Source organism: Neltuma alba, unplaced genomic scaffold, assembly GCF_004799145.2.
Source record: "Neltuma alba isolate B1F8T4 unplaced genomic scaffold, ASM479914v2 tig00012607_pilon, whole genome shotgun sequence".
Classification (NCBI taxonomy): Eukaryota; Viridiplantae; Streptophyta; class Magnoliopsida; order Fabales; family Fabaceae; genus Neltuma; species Neltuma alba.
In genome coordinates, this window is record NW_021637052.1 from 129,842 (window position 1) to 149,065 (window position 19,224).

Consider the following 19,224-nt stretch of genomic DNA (forward strand, 5'->3'; position numbering starts at 1 on the left):
CAGGATAATCCTTCTAATAATGATAGTTCTAGCCAATATATTCCTCCGGTCCTTAATATAGGACCCAATTGTTAAGTTGGTTTTGGTCCTAAGTATAAAACCCATTTATCATATTTATCAATTTTCTCTAAATTACCCCTATGGATACTTCCTCAATCATAATCAAGTAGAAGAGAGAGATTGGGATTAAAAAAGATGATTATGGTGTTTTAGGAAAAACGTGTCACATTTTTTATAATTAACTAACTTACCTAACTTCCTTAATCTAATCAAATTAGTTAAATGGGTCTTATATTAAGGACCGGAGGAGTACTTAATTAGCAAAGATATTTTAGGAATGACAACACTTATTTATTACAAATAACTAACTTAACTTGCTTCCTTAATCTCTTCAAATAAGTCAACTGGGTCTTATAATTAGGACCGGAGGTAGTATATATCAAAAATTAAGGATTTATATCACTTTTTTTTAATCTTTCTAGTTGATAGGCACAAAATTGCCAATTCGTTATTTGTCATCCTCATAATCTGTTGCCTAATATATGTGACTTAAATCTTGGACACAGGACTTGTGTGTGTTTATATTTTGGGGGAGCACAATACTTATATTTAGTGATGAAACAAATGTTTTAGATTAGCATGTGCGAAATTTTCCATCAAAGTTTGGGTCTAATTATCATAACTGAACAATGTTCTTGTATTCTTTTACTAGAGATATCTACAATGATATAATTTACAAAGATATAAAATCAGATGATAAAAGACAGTCTAATTGACATGAGATGATATCATAGGCTTTTAACTAGAAGATTAATCACATAATAATAAATAATCTTAATATGCCATTAATGATTAAATTGCATATAAACACTAGTTAGTGGCTTTATTTAAAAATCAAAAATTACAAAATAAAAAAAATTAATGACTTAAACAAAAATAAACATATTCTAGCTTTATTGGTCTTTAAATAATGCTTTTTGAGCTTAAACATGCAAGACTATAACCCAAATTGCTGCATAATTGCCCTCTAAGTTTGCATCATTGCAAGTTGTAAAATTTGAGAGAAATTCAATTTAATTTAGTACAATTTAGAAATTTATTTTAGTCTTAACAACAAAATATAGAGGGGAAATGGGAGCAACCTTTTTGAAGAACGACTGAATAATGTTACTTCACAAGTAATTACAATTGATGAAGAAGACAAACATTAGCTAAGAAAACACTAAAAGAAAATAAAGAAAAACAATATAGGCTCTTTAAACAATAACCTTCTCTTACAAATGGGAGGTGGTTGTTCAAAGATTCAAAAATTCTAAGATTATGAGCAAGTTTTGCAAATTGATCTGTCCTGGTGTTACTCTCCCTAAAAACATGTTTGATAACTATCTACCAATTTCTGTGAAATAAAGAGTCTGAATTCATCTACAATATCCTTGTAAGGGTGATTTATGCCACATCCTCACAAGATCATATTAACTGTCTCGATGCAATTAGTTGAGTCCCTTATTCCAGCGTAGATGCAAACCATGGATAATTCCTATTGTTTCAGCTTTAGCTGATAGGATTGCAGTAAGTTTGCAGTTATATCTTGAAATCCAGCATCCATCCTCCCGAAAATAGCACCTTCACAACCACTTTAGCTAAAGCAAAGAACCAAAGCATCAGTTTGTAGCTTGACAAAACCTATATCGTATTGGGAAATTCGTCCGATTCCTGCCCATATAGAACTTACAATTGGCTATGAGATCTTAAACAATGGTCCTATTAAGCACAGAACAGGATGGCATGCCCATTCTTATGCTTGTGAGGATACTCTTCTTGAAAGAGCTTTTTGCACCTAGATAACCAAATGTCCCAGCAAATATATTCAAAGAGAATAGGCCAAGAAACTTCTTTTGTGAATTCTTTGCCCAATCTACACGTTGTAGCGAGAATTATCGAGAGCCATTGTTGTTTAGCATTGAAGCAATCTCTCAATATTTATTAGGAGGTGTGGTTAGGAGTAACTTAATATTTTTAAATTTATATTTTGATATTTGTTCCTTCTTAATAATTACAATTTTCATGATTTTCTATAATAAATATTTTTTTATGGATTGTAATAAATATTATTTCCTCCAGGTCCTTCTCTCTAATTTTTTTCTTAATAACTTTGTCTTTGAAATTTAGCTCATTAGCACAATCCCTCATATTTTAATCATTTAATAAATTTTAGAAAACACATACTACCTCCGGTCCTAAATATAAAATCACTTTGTTGTAGTGTGAAGATAAGATTCAATTTGTAGTGTAATGCAATTTGCACTGCAAATTAAATCTTATACTACCTCCAGTCCTAATTATACGAGCCAGTTAACTAATTTGAGGAGATTAAGGAAGTAAGTTGAGGTAGTTATTTGTCCTAAATAAGTGTTGTCTTTCCTAAAATATCCTTGCTAATCAAATATATTGACTAGAACTCTTATTATTAGAAGGGCTACTTTGGAAAAAAAAATGTATAAATATAATAGACAAAGTGGATTGAGGTTTTATATTTAGGACCAAAATAAAAGTCAAATAGGGTCTTATATCAAGGACCAGAGATAGTACTTAGGATTGGAGGTAGTAGTTAAATAAGTTATAATCAAATAAAAATTTGTAAGGACCAGCAAACTAAATAATGGATGAAATTTCATAAACTAAGTTGCAATTGAATCAAAATGATCAGAACAAAGTAATTTATTTTCCTATATTTCATTAAGCTTTTAACTCATATGTAAAAGCCCGATGATCAAGCATACTTTTTTCTCTGTAACTCTGTAAGGAAATAGCATTATCATCATTTGTTTGAACTTTGAACTATTCTTAGGACCACGTTTGGTTCAAAGAATCGATTAGAATGAAAATGAATGGAAAAGAATTGTAAGGAAGAGAATGAAAAATTTCCGGCTAAGTGAGTGTTTGCTTCGCACTAGAATTCAAAATGGGTTCAATAGAAAATTTATATTTGGTTGGATGGAAAAAAGTGAGAAAATTGAGTCATTTTGCAATATTTTGAATAAAGATGCTTTTTTGAAATAAGAACCAAATGATATAAATAAAAAATACTGTTTAACCTTATAGAATAACAATATTGCTCAAAAATTCAATAAGTTATAATTTAAATAAATAAATAAACATTAATATTCAATATAAATATAAGATTCACTCTGGATATTAAATTAATAAAAATAACTAAATAAAAAATCAAATAACACGGTAAAAATAAAATATATTAAAGATAACAAAATGTTAAATTCGAATATGGGGAAAATATAAATAATATATAAAGATTATACACCCTACTTTTGTTATGAGAACTGCAATTTTTTTAATTTCTTATTTATACTTTTATCAATTGAATATTTTTATTACAAAGAAAATTTGTATAATAAATTTTAAGATAGCCTCATTTTATCTTTAAATTGCGAGACGTTATATGATTTGTTCACTATGTTCCTTACAACAATGCTGGAAGATGATAATTTATTAAACCAAACTTTCAAAGATAGTCAGCCAACATTTCAATTTTTTTATTAACAAGAAACATGTTTTAGAATTAAAAAGACAAAAAAATTCTGTTTTCCCCATTGTGCTTACGAGAATAATTAGCCAACATTCTAATTTCTTTATTCAGCAAATGACATATTGAAAAGTTCACTGAGTCTAGTTTCTAATGCAATAAGACTCTTTCAAAAAAAAAAACTTTTTTAAAAGCTTTAATATGACAAGGAAAGAAGCAAGTAAATTCGAATCTGATGCAGCAAATTTGAATTTCCTACAGAATTGCAGCAAAATATCCACATCAAATTCAAATTTCCTACATTATATACCAACTTTTGCACAAAATTTCAATCTTGCTATACTGTTATACTCAACTTTTTTTGCACCAAACAAAGTAAATTTTCAAATAAAAATCATGACATACTGTAAATACCCACAACAACAGGTAACATATAATTTATCCTTGATATATTTATATATGTATATGGTCACTACAACCACAACCGTAACTAAATAAGCAAATCGAATCAAACAATAATTAAATATGACTATATTCATATTTTTCAATTCAGAAATTACCTCCAAATGGGTTTTGGGGCATTTGGTTCCATAATACTCTGACATCTTTCTTCTTTTGACTTGCCAGCAACCAAATACTAATGGTTTCTTCGTGTTTTGAGTTCTTGAAGAACGTGAGTTTAGGCTCTTTGAAGATTCTCAACCTCTCCTCCAATCAGATATCAGGTTCACTTGCCAGCAACTTTGGTCTCCTTGAAACATTTGACTTGTCCAGCAACCATTTTGTTGGGAAAATTCCAAAAGCTATAGCTCCCCTATGAGTTTAAGAATCCTTAAACTTGACAAAAACAGGTTTGAGCAGAGCATACCTTTTGGGATTCTACAATTGAAGCTAGCTACGTCTCTGGACACTTGCACAACGGTATTCATCCTCCTTAGGCTTTGCCAGCACAAAGCTATTGTGTTTGATGAGCTCTGCTCTCATTTTTTTATAGACACTTTTCCAGGGCAAATGGGTCAAAAGTCCATTGCCACGGGCGATTGAAAATTTGTCCCACCATTTTTGGTAAGAACCAATTTTCAGCTCTTTAAAAAAAAATAAGTATCCACGTTCCATTCCTTTCCCGCCTCTTCTTTGAACCAAACTGCCCCTGCCATTGGAAAATTTAGATTTTCTGTTTCTTGGGCTAGATTTTCCTTGAACCAAACAAGCTCTTAGTGCATGTAAGACTTCATATATATGAATAATAGAGGTTAGGTTTAATGGAAGAAGTCCTCATGACATGGTGAATCAATATTCAAATTCCCATTGAAAAAGTTGACTACAATTAATACTCGATAGTGCTTCAAAGAGAATTACCTTTGAAAAGAGAATATTTTTGCTTAGGAAAAAACAAAGACTTCATATATGTTTGGCTTGTGATTTTTTTTTTTTTTGCCAACAATAATTCATTCCATAATAGATCAACACTGCAAAGTCTAGTGAGATCACCTTAAAGCAAGATAAATATCAGCCTACATTAGTTTGGGCTTTACATAAATCAGATTCTATAAGTTTACGCAAACATAATTTTCAAAATTAATTGAGCTATTTTTCATTGGTTTTAATAAGCTTAATTAACCAACTTTATACTATTATGAGTTCTCTAATAGTTTAAGAGTTTTCGAAATTGAGGGTTCCCTCTGTTTCAAGTAGGTAATTTAAGTTTATTAATTCCACTCTCTTATCACTCCCTTTGGTCTAATTAACTAATTAAGGTTATGAAGGTTAAATTCATGCAAATCCTAAGTTATCCCCTCTACCTTACCGAAGAGAACTTCTCAATTTTTACTTGTTAATTTTCTTTGCTCTTTAGTCAATTTTCTTCATTTATCATTTTAATTTTCTATCTTCAAACAAAAAAATCCCCCCAAAATTTGCATTGCATTCATTTAGTTTAATTTAATTTTTATATAGATTTTAGGACATTTGCATTTTGCATTTAGAATTAGAATTTTGCATTTTAGTTTAGGTCCAATTTATTGCATTTTTTTTATCACCTAAATTTTTACCTAAAGAAACCTATAACTTGCTCCTTGGAAGTAATAACCTAGATCGATCCTAAACTACAAATTAATTAGGACCTAGTTTAATTGAGTGCTTTAACGACAGAGGCATCATCAAAGAGCTGTGATCACAAATTTGGTAAGTGTATCTCTCCCAGCCAAAGACAAGTTAGCGACCTACTAGTTACTTAAGCGGCCTCTTACTTTATCAAGAATAAAATGGTAAGTGTCTGTTGTAACTCTCTCATGGTGCGAGGGCACTCCTAAGTATTTCCTAAGGTTTTCTGTTCTAGTAAATCCCAAAGCTTCACTCATCTGGTTTGCGCGAGTATGGTTAATATTGGCTGAGAAGAATACTCTCGTCTTGCCTGCATTTACTTTTTGTCCCAAAGCCGAGCAAAAAGTTTCCAAACAGCTCTTACTGACTTCGACCTGGCCCATATTGGCTTCTGCAAACATAAGATCATCAATAAAAAATAAATGAGAGATAGGAGGACCTTTCTTACCAAGTCTAATAGGTTTTCATTTCTTTTGTGACACCTCCAGCTGAATCATCTGTGCTAATTTCTCCATGCAGATAACAAAAAGATAGGGAGATATGGGGTCACCCTGCCTGAGGCCTCGGGGGGTGTGAAAGATTGAGCTTTGCTCCTATCCCATAGTATTTGCATTGAAGAAGAAGAGATACACTAATGTATGACTTCTTTGATGTTCGAAGGGGTATTGAGATCATCCAAATAGCTCATGAGGAATCCCAGCAGACTCTATCATATGCTTTTTCAAGGTCAACCTTGATAACCAGGAACGCTTTCTTGCTTTCATGCTCCTCATGGAGTGCACTACCTCCTGGGCTACAATTATATTATCAGTACTATTTCGTCCCGGCATGAAGCTGCTTTGATTTGGGGATATCACCTGTGGCAGGCACAATTTTAAACGACTAGCTATCACTTTGGTTATGAATAGTTTCAGGAAACTCCCTCTTTGGAATAAGCACAATGAAGGTGTGGTTTATGTCTTTGATCTTCCTCGGTTCTTCAAAACTATCTTGGACCATCTGAATAATTGACTGACCCAACGGCTCCTACTGGCTCTAGAAGAAAAGGGCGTTAAGCCCATCGGGCCCAGGTGACTTTAGAGCTAGAATTTGTTTGTCATTTTCACAATTTAAGTTAAAAAAACTAAAATTATTTTTTAAAAAAAATTAATAAAATCCCCTGCTCTAGCATTTGTTTGTGTTATTTCCCTCCTCCCTTTTTTTATTTTCCCAATTTAAATTTAAAGAAAAAGCTAATGACATATTTCTGTTATTTTTTTTCCATTTTCCATTGATAAGTTAAAAAAAAAAGCTAAAGGCATTTTTAAAAAAAATTTAAAAAGGGAAAATATAAGGTACTTTTTTGAAAAATAATGAAAAACCTTGTGTAGCATTTTCTATGGAAAACGCTACAGAAGCTACCTTTTTGTAGCGGTTTAAATTAACACGCTACAGAAAGCCCTTTTTTATTTTTAATTTAGGTTAAAAAATACTAAACATTATTTTTAAAAATTATAAAAATCCATGGCTAATGATATTTCCCTCCTTTTTTTTTCATTTTCACAACTTAAAGAAGAAAGCTAAAAGCAATTTTTTTGTGATGTTATAAAAATCCCCCGCTAATGACACATTTCCCTCCATTTTTTTCATTTTTCATTGATAAGTTTTTTTTTTTAAAAAAAGGGAACGCATTTTTTTAAAAAAATTATATAAATCACCTGTTGTAGCATTTTGATTACAACATTTCCCTCCTTTTTTTTCATTTTCCCTATTTAATTTTGAAAAAAAAGCTTAAAGTATTTTTCTAAATTATAAAAATCCCCTGCTAATGATGTGTCCCTCCTTTTTTTAATTTTCCATTGTTAAGTTTTAAAAAAAAACTTCAAATTTTTTTTAAAAAATAAAAAATATCTTCTGTAGCTTTTTAAATTAAAACACTACAAAAAATACAGGTTTGAATTTTTAAAAGAAATTCCCTGTTGTAGCGTTTTGTGGGCAAAATGCTACAGCAGTTCTCATAAACCATCCCTCCAGCTCCCTCCATTTTTTCCCCCATTTTCCCTCTCTTTTTCTAACTCACAGCTCCCCTTCACTCCCGCGTTATACCCCACAGCTCTAACTCACTCTCTCTGTCTTTTTCTAAACCCACAGCTCCGCCTCACTCTAACATATAGCTTGATCTCCGTCTTTCAACTTCAAGATGCCATTTCAGCTCCCTTTTTCCCCACAGCTTCCTGTCGTACCCCTTTCCCTATGTGTCCCCACCACTACATGTTTCCCTAAGCTCCCCACTTCCCTTTTCCTTCTCCATTGCCACCTCCACCTTTCGTCCCCACCACTGTCCCCACCCCCACTCGTTGCCCATCCCAATGCCCACCCACGGTCCCCACCCCTTTCCCGTACCCACTTTCCCAATTCATTCCTATTCTCATTCCTTTTACCTTTACCGTACCCCTCTTCCTTGTCACCACTTTCATTTAACGTTTTTTTTTTCAGGACTCTCAATATAATTCAAGTCAATCTACAATACATTATCAGTATTTTTTTTAAAGCTAAAAGCTTACAAATTTAAGTTTGTTAGTGATAAGTATGTGAATTTGCTTAATATTTTTTTATTTTAGTTGGTTAAACTTTGTAAAATTGTTCCTTGGCAAAAGCTTGAGATATGTTGGAAAATTAATGACATACTTCATCATAGATGGGTTGGTGCTATGACTATTAACATATGGATTAGGTATTTCATCATTCTTATCATTTATCATTTAATGTTATTAGTTTTAATCTAATTATTTGTTTTTACATGAAGGTACTTGTACCATAACGTACTGATGGACACTGAGATATTAGTACAATTCTCATTTATCAATCCCTATATGATAGGCCAACATATTGGAAAAAAGAACATTGATTTTCAATCTAACATGGTTAAAGAGTATTTCTCAACAAAAGCAACTCGTTGTTTCTAGCACCGTTCAATGCAGGGTAAGTTATTGGTTGTACTCTTATGAGTTATGATATTTGTTAATCATTTTGCTACTTTTGATTTAATTAAACAATTTTTAAAAAATTTTAGGCAACATTGGATATTGATCGTGATCAATCCAGTGGCACTTTTGGGTCCCCTTATTTACTATTTGGATCCTTTAGAATATGGTCAACCAAGAGACTGTCCTAATATGATGTGGTTGTTCAATAAGTAAGTGTTTGTCCATGCTTATGTGCATGTGTATATTTGTATGACTGAATAACCAATTTAATCTCAACTTCATTTTATTAGTGCATTGATTAGCTATCAAAGTTCTGTTGGATTGAGTTATTCTAAAGCTGTTGATGCCTCAAAAAGCTACATGTGGAAGAAAATTTAGGTATTTATTTCAATTTTTAAGTTTTGAAAATAAATTATTTGCATCCGTAAATTGATTTAACTATTTGTCGATATTGTTGCAGTGCCCTTTCTAGCCTAATAATAATAATGATTGTTGTTATTATATTATGAGATTCATGAAGAAAATTATTACTCATGATCAAATTTTTATTCCTGAGAATGTAAGTAGTTTGATTTTCACTTTATATTGTTTATTAACTTTAATTAGACTTAATTTTTAGTGATTTTAATTGGCTATCTAAATTATTGAACAGTATTATGAAGATGCACGTTGCACAAACTACACTGACAACCAAGAAAATAAAGTCATTGAAGAGTGGTATAAATATGTGTTCGAACAATTCTTTATATAAAGTGGGTAGCTACTTCTCTTTTATGATTTGGCTTTAGTTGTAGAATTAGAATTATATTCATTTTGTTTACAACTATTGTCAATATATATAGTGGTAATGTTCTAAGAATTTTATTGCATATATTTGATCTCTGAATTTTGCTGGCAGTTGAAAAATGTTAAATTCTATAAATATGGTTTTGGAACTAATTAATTTTTTTTTTTTTTACTAAAAACACTTTTGTAGCGCTTTCTTGAGCAAGCGATACAATAAGTAGAAATTTATGTAGCGCTTTCTCAAGAAAGCACTACAGGAGATCGCCCTACTATAGCATTTTGAAAGCGCTACAGCTTATATCCACATCCTTTGTAGCAGGTGTTATAGCGTTTCAAAAATGCTACAAAAATGAAAAGATAAGCGCTACAGTTAGTGTTTTTTGTAGTAGTGGCACATTTGAAACAATAATGAAGAGGTAGGGAGATAGAGGATCTCCCTGTCTCAAACTTCTTTAAGGGAGGACTTGACAGGTTCTTTTTCCAGCATGCATAATAGAGAAATTTACCGAGTTAATGCACCATATGATTCTATCCACCTATGCTCTAGAGAAACCAAGTTTCAGCAAGACAGCTTGTGGAAAATCCCACTAGACCCTGTCATATGCTTTATTTATGTCTAATTTTAGAGCCACTTCACAAGTGCCTGTCTTTTTTAATTTCATACGATGGAATAATTCATGCACAATAATGATATTATCTTGAATAAGTCTTTTCGGAACAAAAGCTCTTTGGTTTTGAGCAATAAGCTTGTCCATGAGTGGTTTTAGTCTATTTGAGATGACTTTTGAGAAAACCTTGTAAGAGAAGTTACATAAGCTTATGGGTCTATAATCATTTACAGTTTCGGGACATTCTACTTTTGGGATCAAGACTAAATTAGTGCTATTTAGATCATGAAGCATGAAACCAAAAGTGAAAAACTTTCTGATGAGAGAGCAAATCTGGTTTCCTACAATATCCCAACATCTCTGATAGAAGACTCTAGTGAATCCATCCAGTCCTGGGGCCTTAGAACCCCCAGTTCAAAGATAGCCTTTTTAACCTCTGTTTCTGAGATCGCAACCATTAAAATTCTATTCTCTTCTTCTGTTATAACTTCTTCTAAGTAGTAGAGAGCTTCATCAAAGTTCCTAGACCCAGAGTGAGAGAAAAGCTTATTGTAGAACTCAGCAAAATAGTTCCTAATTTCTTCCTCGTTTTCAATCCATTCTCTAGTCCCTGTTTTTAAGCAAGTTATCCTATTACGACATCGCCTCTGAATTGTAGACATGTGAAAGAACTTAATATTATTGTCTCCACACTTAAGCCAATCAATTCGTGACTTCTACTCCCAATAAATCTCCTCTTGATTCCATAAGTTTGCCACTCTTGATTTCAGCATAGCGATTTCGCTTGCTATTTCATCAGACCAAGGGCCATTACAGAGAATTTGGATCCTCTGCATTAATTTGTGAATAAGCTTCTGTGTGTTTCCAAACTCCTTCTTGCTCCAGCATTTTAGCATCTCACTCAGGGAAAGAAGCTTATGAACAAAGTCTTTAACATGTCCCTCCTTAGGATTTAGCTTCCAATTCTCCTTTATAATTTGCATAAATTGGGGATGACTGAACCAGCACCTATCAAATTTGAAAAGCTGGGGACTTTTTCCTTCATATAAATCATAACGAATCAAAATTGGGCTATGATCAGATCCTATTGGCTCCAGAACTTCATAATGGCCTTTGTGAAAGGTCGCTCTCTAGGTAACATTAGCTATTGCTCTATCAAGCCTTTCTCTAATGAATGCCCCCAATTCTCCATTATTCATCCATGTGAAATTGCACCCTTTTGCTTCAACCTCCAACATGTTACAATTTGTCATAAAGCATCTGAACCTATCAAGGTCATATAAAGAGCAATATATGCCTCCCTCCTTATCCGATTGATACAGTAGTTCATTGAAGTCACCACAAATCATCCAAGGAACATCTTCAACCAAGATTCAAAAGTTCTATAGACCTCCACCAACACAGCTTCTAATTAATTGCTTGAGGGCCGTAAACCAAAGTAACATCACCATAATTAACATTATAGATAACTAGAGATTCAAGGTGAATTATATAATGACTTACCACCTTGATTTTAACTTGAGTATCTCCATTCCACCACAAAACCAAACCACCTAATCTTCTAATAGGATCAAAGTAGATGCCACAATCAAAGCCACATTTTCTTTGAACCTTCTCAATCTTCTCTCTTCTCATTTTTGTTTCTGATAGAAAAACAAGCTTTGTTTTGTACTTACGACATAGGAACTTTAGATTCCAAATTGTCAAGGTAGTTCCAAGACCTTGACAGTTCCAAGCAAAAATCATTGATTGTTGGTGACTGGAGAAGGCCAGTCATCACCCCTTCCAGAGCCTCCAACAATCTAATTCCTCTCTCGATTAATAATGATGTTACCTTCATGGGCAAATTCCCATTTCTTTTCTCTGTATTTCCTGTAGATTGAGAGGTTACCTTCAAATAGAGCCCGCTTTGTTTCTATTTTTCTTCTATGAATTGATGTCTTCAAAACGGAATGACTACCCACTTCAAATCCAAGCACACTTTGGTCAACCCCAGGAGGAGCCAACACAAGTCTCTTAGTGTGATTTTCAATATCATCCAACCATACTTGAGCTTCTCCTTTGGGGCCAAATTCTTCCACACCTTTCTTTTGACGCCCTCCTATTTCTTCACCTTCATGATCACCTGATTTTGCAAGAAAATCACATATATGGCCTTTCCTCAGCTTAGCTGTAGGAGAGTCCCAACCGATTTCTGCACTTTGCTTTAGATTGAAGTCGCCCACTCTCCTAACAAGTTGCCCTACCTCCCTTTTAATTTCTGCCGATGTTAAGGCATTAGAGGTCTGCAAATAGTCTTCTTCATCATCAAGATATTCAACTCTGTATTTTACTTCATCCATACTAGAGGACAAGGTATGGGCTAGACCCATTTTGTCGTTCAATTCCTGAATATGGATATTTCTCAAGTCCACACCAATAAGAGTCTCTAACACACTGTGATGAACTAAAGGCCCAATCCATGTTAACACTAAGGCCACGTGGCTTATTAAAAGAAATAAAAGAATCATTCTGCACTCTTTCTGCTAGGCTGGACCACACCTTCCCATGTTGACTTTCATTACTCTTGGAGTCTGAAAAATTTTGACGACACCACCTCCAACCATCTCTACTATTCTCGGAGCATGAGTAATTAGCATTTTATCATCAATGCATTTATTGGATGTAGCTTCCCCATGCAACTCTCCTTCCCTATGCACGTCCTACACTCCCCTTCCTTTTCGAAAGTGAAAGAAAACAAATTGGGGCCTATATTATCTAGGTTTAGTTTACCTTCTACCTTCTGAGCTGTCATCAAGTTTTCTTTAACTGTTGTATATCCAACTTTCACGGAGGAGATAACTCTGCCAACAAGAACATTCCTTTCTACACTGTCAAAATCTTCATTCTTTCACTGAAAGTCAATCTTCTCCAAGCCATCCTCCATCCTTCCCCAAATATCGCTCCCTCGCTCCAAAATTAAGATGAGAGAGAAGAAAACCAGCCTCAAAGCTGTACACACCATGCAGGTGATGGAATGTTTAGCCTCAAGGAGAAGAGGACACGCTCTCAGTTAGAGAGAGAAAAAGACAGAAGGCCTTATGTTTGGTCACTACTACAAAAAATGCTAACTGTAGTGCTTTTTTTTAAAATTTTTGTAGCATTTTTGAAACGCTACGTTAACACCTGCTACGAAAGGGTGTGGATATAAGCGCTACAGAAGTCCAAGGCACTACTGTAGCCCTTAATAGAGGAAGCTACAGGAGTTTTGTTATCTTCTGTAGCGCTTCCTAACAAAGCACTACAGAAAGTTCTACTTACTGTAGCACTTGCTCAAGAAAGCGCTACAAAAATGTTTTTCCTAAAAAAATTAATTAGTATTATATAGCGTTTCCAAAACCACATATACAAAATTTAACATTTCTCAACTGCCAGCAAAATTCAGAGATCAAATATATACAATAAAATTCTCAAAACATTACCACTATATATGTTGACAACAGTTGTAAACAAAATGAATATAATTCTAATTCTACAACTAAAGCCAAATCATAAAAGAGAAGCAACTACCTACTTTATATAAAGAATTATTCGAACACATATCTACACCACTCTTCAATAACTTCATTTACTTGGTTGTCAGTGTAGTTTGTGCAATGTGCATCTTCATAATACTGCTCAATAATTTAGATAGCCAATTAAAATCACTAAAAATTAAGTATTAGACAATAATTAAAGTTAATAAACAATATAAAGTGACAATAAAACTACCTACATTCTCAGGAATAAAAATTTAATCATGAGTAATAATTTCCTTCGTGAATCTCATAATATAACAACAACAATCATTATTATTATTAGGTTAGAAAGGGCACTGCAACAATATCGACAAATAATTAAATCAATTTACGAATGCAAATAATTTATTTTCAAAACTTAAAAATTGAAATAAATACCTAAATTTTCTTCCACACGTAGCTTTTTGAGATGTCAGCAGCTTTAGAATAACTCAATCTAGCAGAACTTCGATAGCCAATCAACGCACTAATAAAATGAAGTTGAGATTAAATTGGTTATTCAGTTATACAAATATACACATGCACATAAGCATGGACAGACACTTACTTATCGAACAACCACATCATATTAGGACAGTCTCTTGGTTGACCATATTCTAAAGGATCCAAATAGTAAATAAGGGGACCCAAAGGTGCCGTTGGATTGATCACGATCAATATCCAATGTTGCCTAAAAATTTTTAAAAATTGTTTAATTAAATCAAAAGTAACAAAATGACTAACAAATATCATAACTCACAAGAGCACAACCAATGACTTGCCCCACATTGAGCGGTGCTAGAAACAACGGGTTGCTTTTGCTGAGAAATACTCTTTAACCATGTTAGATTGAAAATCAATGTCCTTTTTTCTAGCATATTGGCCTATCATATAGGGATTGATAAATGAAAATTGTACTAATCTCTTAATGTCTATCAATACGTCATGGTACAAGTGCCTTTATGTAAAAACAAATAATTAGATTAAAACTAATAACATTAAATGATAAATAATAAGAATGATGAAATAGCTAATCCATATGTTAATAGTCGTAGCACCGACCCATCTACGATGAAGTATGTCATTAATTTTCCAACATATTTCAAGTTTTTACCAAGAAACAATTTTACAAAATTTAACCAACTAAAATAAAAAATATTAAGCAAATTCACATATTTATCACTAACAAACTTAAATTTGTTAGCTTTTAAATAATTTAGCTAAAAAAAAACTTACAATGTATTGTAGACTGACTTGAATTATATCAAGAGTCTTGCAAAAAAAAATGTTAAATGAAAGTGGTGAGGGGGAAGAGGGGTATGATAAGGGCAAAAGGAATAGGAATGGAGATGGATTGGGAAAGTACGTACAGGAAAAAGGTGGGGATCATGGGTGTGGGTAGGGACCGTGGGTAGGAGGTGGGATAGGAAGGGGGTGGGGACCATGGGTGGTGGTTGGGATAAGCAAGGGGTAGGGGTGGTGACTATGGTGGGGACGAACGGTGGAGGTGGCAATAGAGAAGGAAAAGGGAAGTAGGGGGCTTAGGAAAACATGTAGTGGTGGGGACGCGTGGGGAAAGGGGTACGACAGGAAGTTGTGGGGAAGGGGGGAGCTAAAAATGGCGTCTTGAAGCTGAAGGACGAAGATCGAGCTGTGGGTTAGAGTGAAGTGGAGCTGTGGGTTTAGAAAAAGACAGAGAGAGTGAGCTGGAGCTATGGGGTATGACGCGGGAGTGGAGGGGAGCTGTGGGTTAGAAAAAGAGAGGGAAAATAGGAAAAAAAAATAGAGGGAGGTGGCACCCGAAGGGAAGGTTTATGGGAACTGCTGTAGCGTTTTGTGTGCAAAACGCTACAGCATCTAATCTTTTGTAGCGTTTTGTGGGCAAAACACTACAACAGGAAATTTTTTTTTTTAAAAATGCGAACCTGCATTGTCTATAGCATTTTAATTTAAAACGCTACAAAAGATATTTTTTAATTTTTTAAAAAAACATAACAAGGGAAAATGAAAAAAAAACAAGGATGAAAATCTCATTAGTAGGGGATTCTTATAATTAAAAAAATGCTTTAAGCTTTTTTTTTTCAAAATTAAATAGGGAAAATGAAAAAAAAAAAAAAGAAGGGAAATGTTGTAATCAAAATGCTACAGTAGGTGATTTATATAATTTTTTTAAAAAAATGCGTTAACTTTTTTTTTAACTTATCAATGGAAAATGAAAAAAAATAGAGGGAAATGTGTCATTAGCAGGGGATTTTTATAATTTTACAAAAAAATTGCTTTTAGCTTTCTTCTTTAAATTGTGAAAATGAAAAAAAAAAGGAGAGAAATATCATTAGCAGAGGATTTTTATAATTTTTTAAAAATAACATTTAGCATTTTTTTAACCTAAATTAAAAATAAAAAAGGGCTTTTTGTAGCCTTTTAATTTAAAACGCTACACGAGGTTTTTCATTATTTTTAAAAAAAAAACCTTATAGTTTCCCTTTTTTTAAAAATTTTAGAAAAAATACTTTTAGTTTTTTTTTCCAAAATCTTATCAATGGAAAATGGAAAAAAATGGACAGAAATATGTCATTAGCTTTTTCTTTAAATTTAAATTGGAAAAATAAAAAAGGGGAGAATGCCGTAAACAAATGCTAGAGCAAGGGATTTTATTAATTTTTAAAAAAATAATTTTATTTTTTCAACTTAAATTATGAAAATGAAAAAAAAAAGAGAGGAAAATATCATTAGCAAAGGATTTTTATAATTTTTAAAAATAATGCATTTAGTTTTTATTTTAACTTAAATAGAAAAATAAAAAAGAAGGACTTCTGTAGCGTTTTCATTATAAAACGCTACAACAGGTTTTTCATAATTTTTTTAAAAAAATTCCTTATCTTTTTTCTTTTTTAAAAAAAATTGAAGGCCTTCTGCGGCGCTTTCTTAAAAGTTTCATGAATTAATTTTTTTTTCAAAAGAAAATAATCTTCTAAAAAAAGCGTTACAGAAAGTCCTGTACCTCCTCACGCTTTTTAAAGAAAACGCTGTAGAAGATTTTTTAATTTTTTAAAAAGATAAATGGACTACTGTAGCGTTTTTTTGAAAGAGTGCTACAACAAGTATTATACATGCTGTAACACTTACAGAATATATCTTTTTTTTTAATAAATTATTAAGTACGAGCTATAGCGTTTTTTTTTTAAATGCTACAAAACAGGCGCTACAAATCAAGTATTTTGTAGTAGTGGGTTGTGATTGAAATTACTACTTTGAGACATTTGAATTTTCTCTCCATAGTCGTGAAAATTAATTTATTTGACGCAATCAAAAATAAAAATTGTATGCACTTATAAAGAAGTAATTAACGATCGCCATTTTTTTTTTGGGTAATATCACATGAATATAAATAATCAGTATATGGCTGGTCAAAAACATAATTTGCATACACATATGTATTTTATATGAATACGATCGAATGCAAGCTGCACGCAATGCATCTATACATAATTACTTTGCCTTCGTTCGTTTTACCACCATAAAAAAAGATCTCAATCTATCATTTATTCAGCACAGTATGTAAATTAAAACAAATACAACTCATCATCATCAACCATTATAGCTTTGATCTAATTACATTTTTTCCTTGATTTAAAGTGATAGTTACTAACCATCTAAAATTGCATGGGAAATCAAACGCGTGACCCTTATTTATAAGAGAAATTTTATATCATTAGACAACAAAATTTTATTCAAAATACAAATATATAGTCATATGGGAGCACATCCCATGCTTACAAGAATCACGAGTATAACTCTAGTTTCGACCTCAATTGAGTATATCGTGAATGAAGCGTCCTAAATAAGAATAGGAAGAGCCACCCTCCATTAAAGCCCTCTTACTCATCTCGCTCATCTCCTTCACTTTCTTCCTCACTTCACTTTCTCTCTCCATAACTTGTTTTATGCCTTTCTCTATTCTCTCTGCACTTATCACTCCCGATTTGCTCACATCACCAAACTCCATCCTATAATCCAATGAGATTTCCACGCCCAGTTTCAACTCACGCGCCAGCTCGAATGCATTCAATTGTTGCTCCGAGTAAAGTGGCCACGTAGCAATGGGCACTCCATAATATATGCTCTCCAGTATTGAATTCCACCCACAATGCGACACAAAACCTCCCACCGCTTTATGGGCCAAGATTTGGGCTTGTGGGGCCCACCCAATCACTTTTCCACTCTTGGCCGTTCGCTCTAAGAATCCCTCCGGTAATACGTCTTTAGGGTTGGAGCAATCACTGGGCGCTTCCAGAGGCTTCGATGTGGGCTTCTGTAAGCGGAGAGACCACACAAAGTGGACCCCACTTCTTTCAAGAGAACGTGCGATTTCTATCACTTGATCATCGTCGTCGAAACAACCCATACTACCGAAGCACAGGAATAAAACCGACAGAGGAGGCTGACCATCGAGCCATTCCATAACGTCCGACCCTCTTTGAATCGTCTCGCTCTCAGTCTCCCCCACGCTTAAAATGGGCCCCACTGGGTACACGGTAAAATCCGCATTACGAAATGAACCAACCGCATGCGATTCAAGCTCCTCAAATGTATTTACTATAATACCCTTGGCTTTCTTTAACCTGCACGCATGAAGGTAGAAAAATGTCGCCCACTCCTTATCCAAGGCGGCGCCCGGAAAAACATTAGCCGGAACAAGGTTCTGGAAACTCGGGATGGCAAACTGCGCTCCGGAGTCCTTGAAATTTAACGCAGTCGTATCGACGTTTTCTCGTTCTCGAAGCGTGTGGATGTGAAGCATGTACCCAAGGAAAGCAGCACCCGCAGTGAAGAATCCCACGGTTGGAACTCCGAACTCGTCGGCGACGTCAATCATGGTGGAGCAGTACATGTCAACCACGAATCCGGCGAGGCGAGGGGAGTCGGGGCCTGAAATGAGGGCGGAGACAGCTTGTCTGACGTTGAGTTTCTGGTTTTCAACAACAGAATCGATGAAGGAAGCTGGATTAAGAGACTGATTAGAGTTAGGGTCGTGGTTCGGATCAGGCAGGAGAATGAATTGGAGCTGTTTTGGGAAGGAAAGGGAAGAGGTGAGGGAGAGCGCGTAGGCCTCGCCGGCGGGGTCATACGGTGCTTTGATTATGAGGATGGTGACCGAAAGATTTCCATGGCGGTTGACGAGAAGCTTAGCGAACTCGACGGTGGACGCTAGGTGACCCCTGCTTGGTAAAGGCACAAACACCAGCTGCGATTTCTTCATCCTGATATGTGTTTCAGGTGAATGATGAATCAAGGTGCCGAAAGCAATCTTGTAGGTAACGAAGTTATGAGAAAGGAAAAAAGGGATTGAGAGATTAGTTAACGAGATCTACGTCGCTTTTTTAGGCTATGTTTGGATTGCAGTTGGAGAAGCCAAAAGCATCTAGGAAAGTGTGAAACTGAGGTTAGTGATTTATTGTGGCTCAGAAGATTGTTTGGATGATGTTTCTTTTCTAACTGACTTATGGGAAAAAGTAACTTTTCTAACTGACTTATCCAACGCAATTTGAATCAACTTTTCTAACTGACTTATGGGAAAATTGTGCAAAACTTACGATCTAACTAGTTATGTGATTTCATTTACTTTGATTAGAGACCAAATAAATTTTAATTTATATTCATGTTTGTCCATTATATATGTTTAA

At 33.9% G+C, this 19,224-nt stretch overlaps 1 protein-coding gene across 1 annotated transcript; it reads right to left on the minus strand.

The window, feature by feature from the left end:
- Positions 1-17,254: 17,254 nt before the first annotated feature.
- Positions 17,255-18,918, minus strand: LOC114729150 (anthocyanidin 3-O-glucosyltransferase 2-like). Its single transcript, XM_028916122.1, has one exon. It carries the CDS (start codon positions 18,798-18,800, stop codon positions 17,349-17,351), a length of 1,452 nt encoding a protein of 483 aa, XP_028771955.1. The 5' UTR covers positions 18,801-18,918; the 3' UTR covers positions 17,255-17,348.
- Positions 18,919-19,224: the final 306 nt, after the last annotated feature.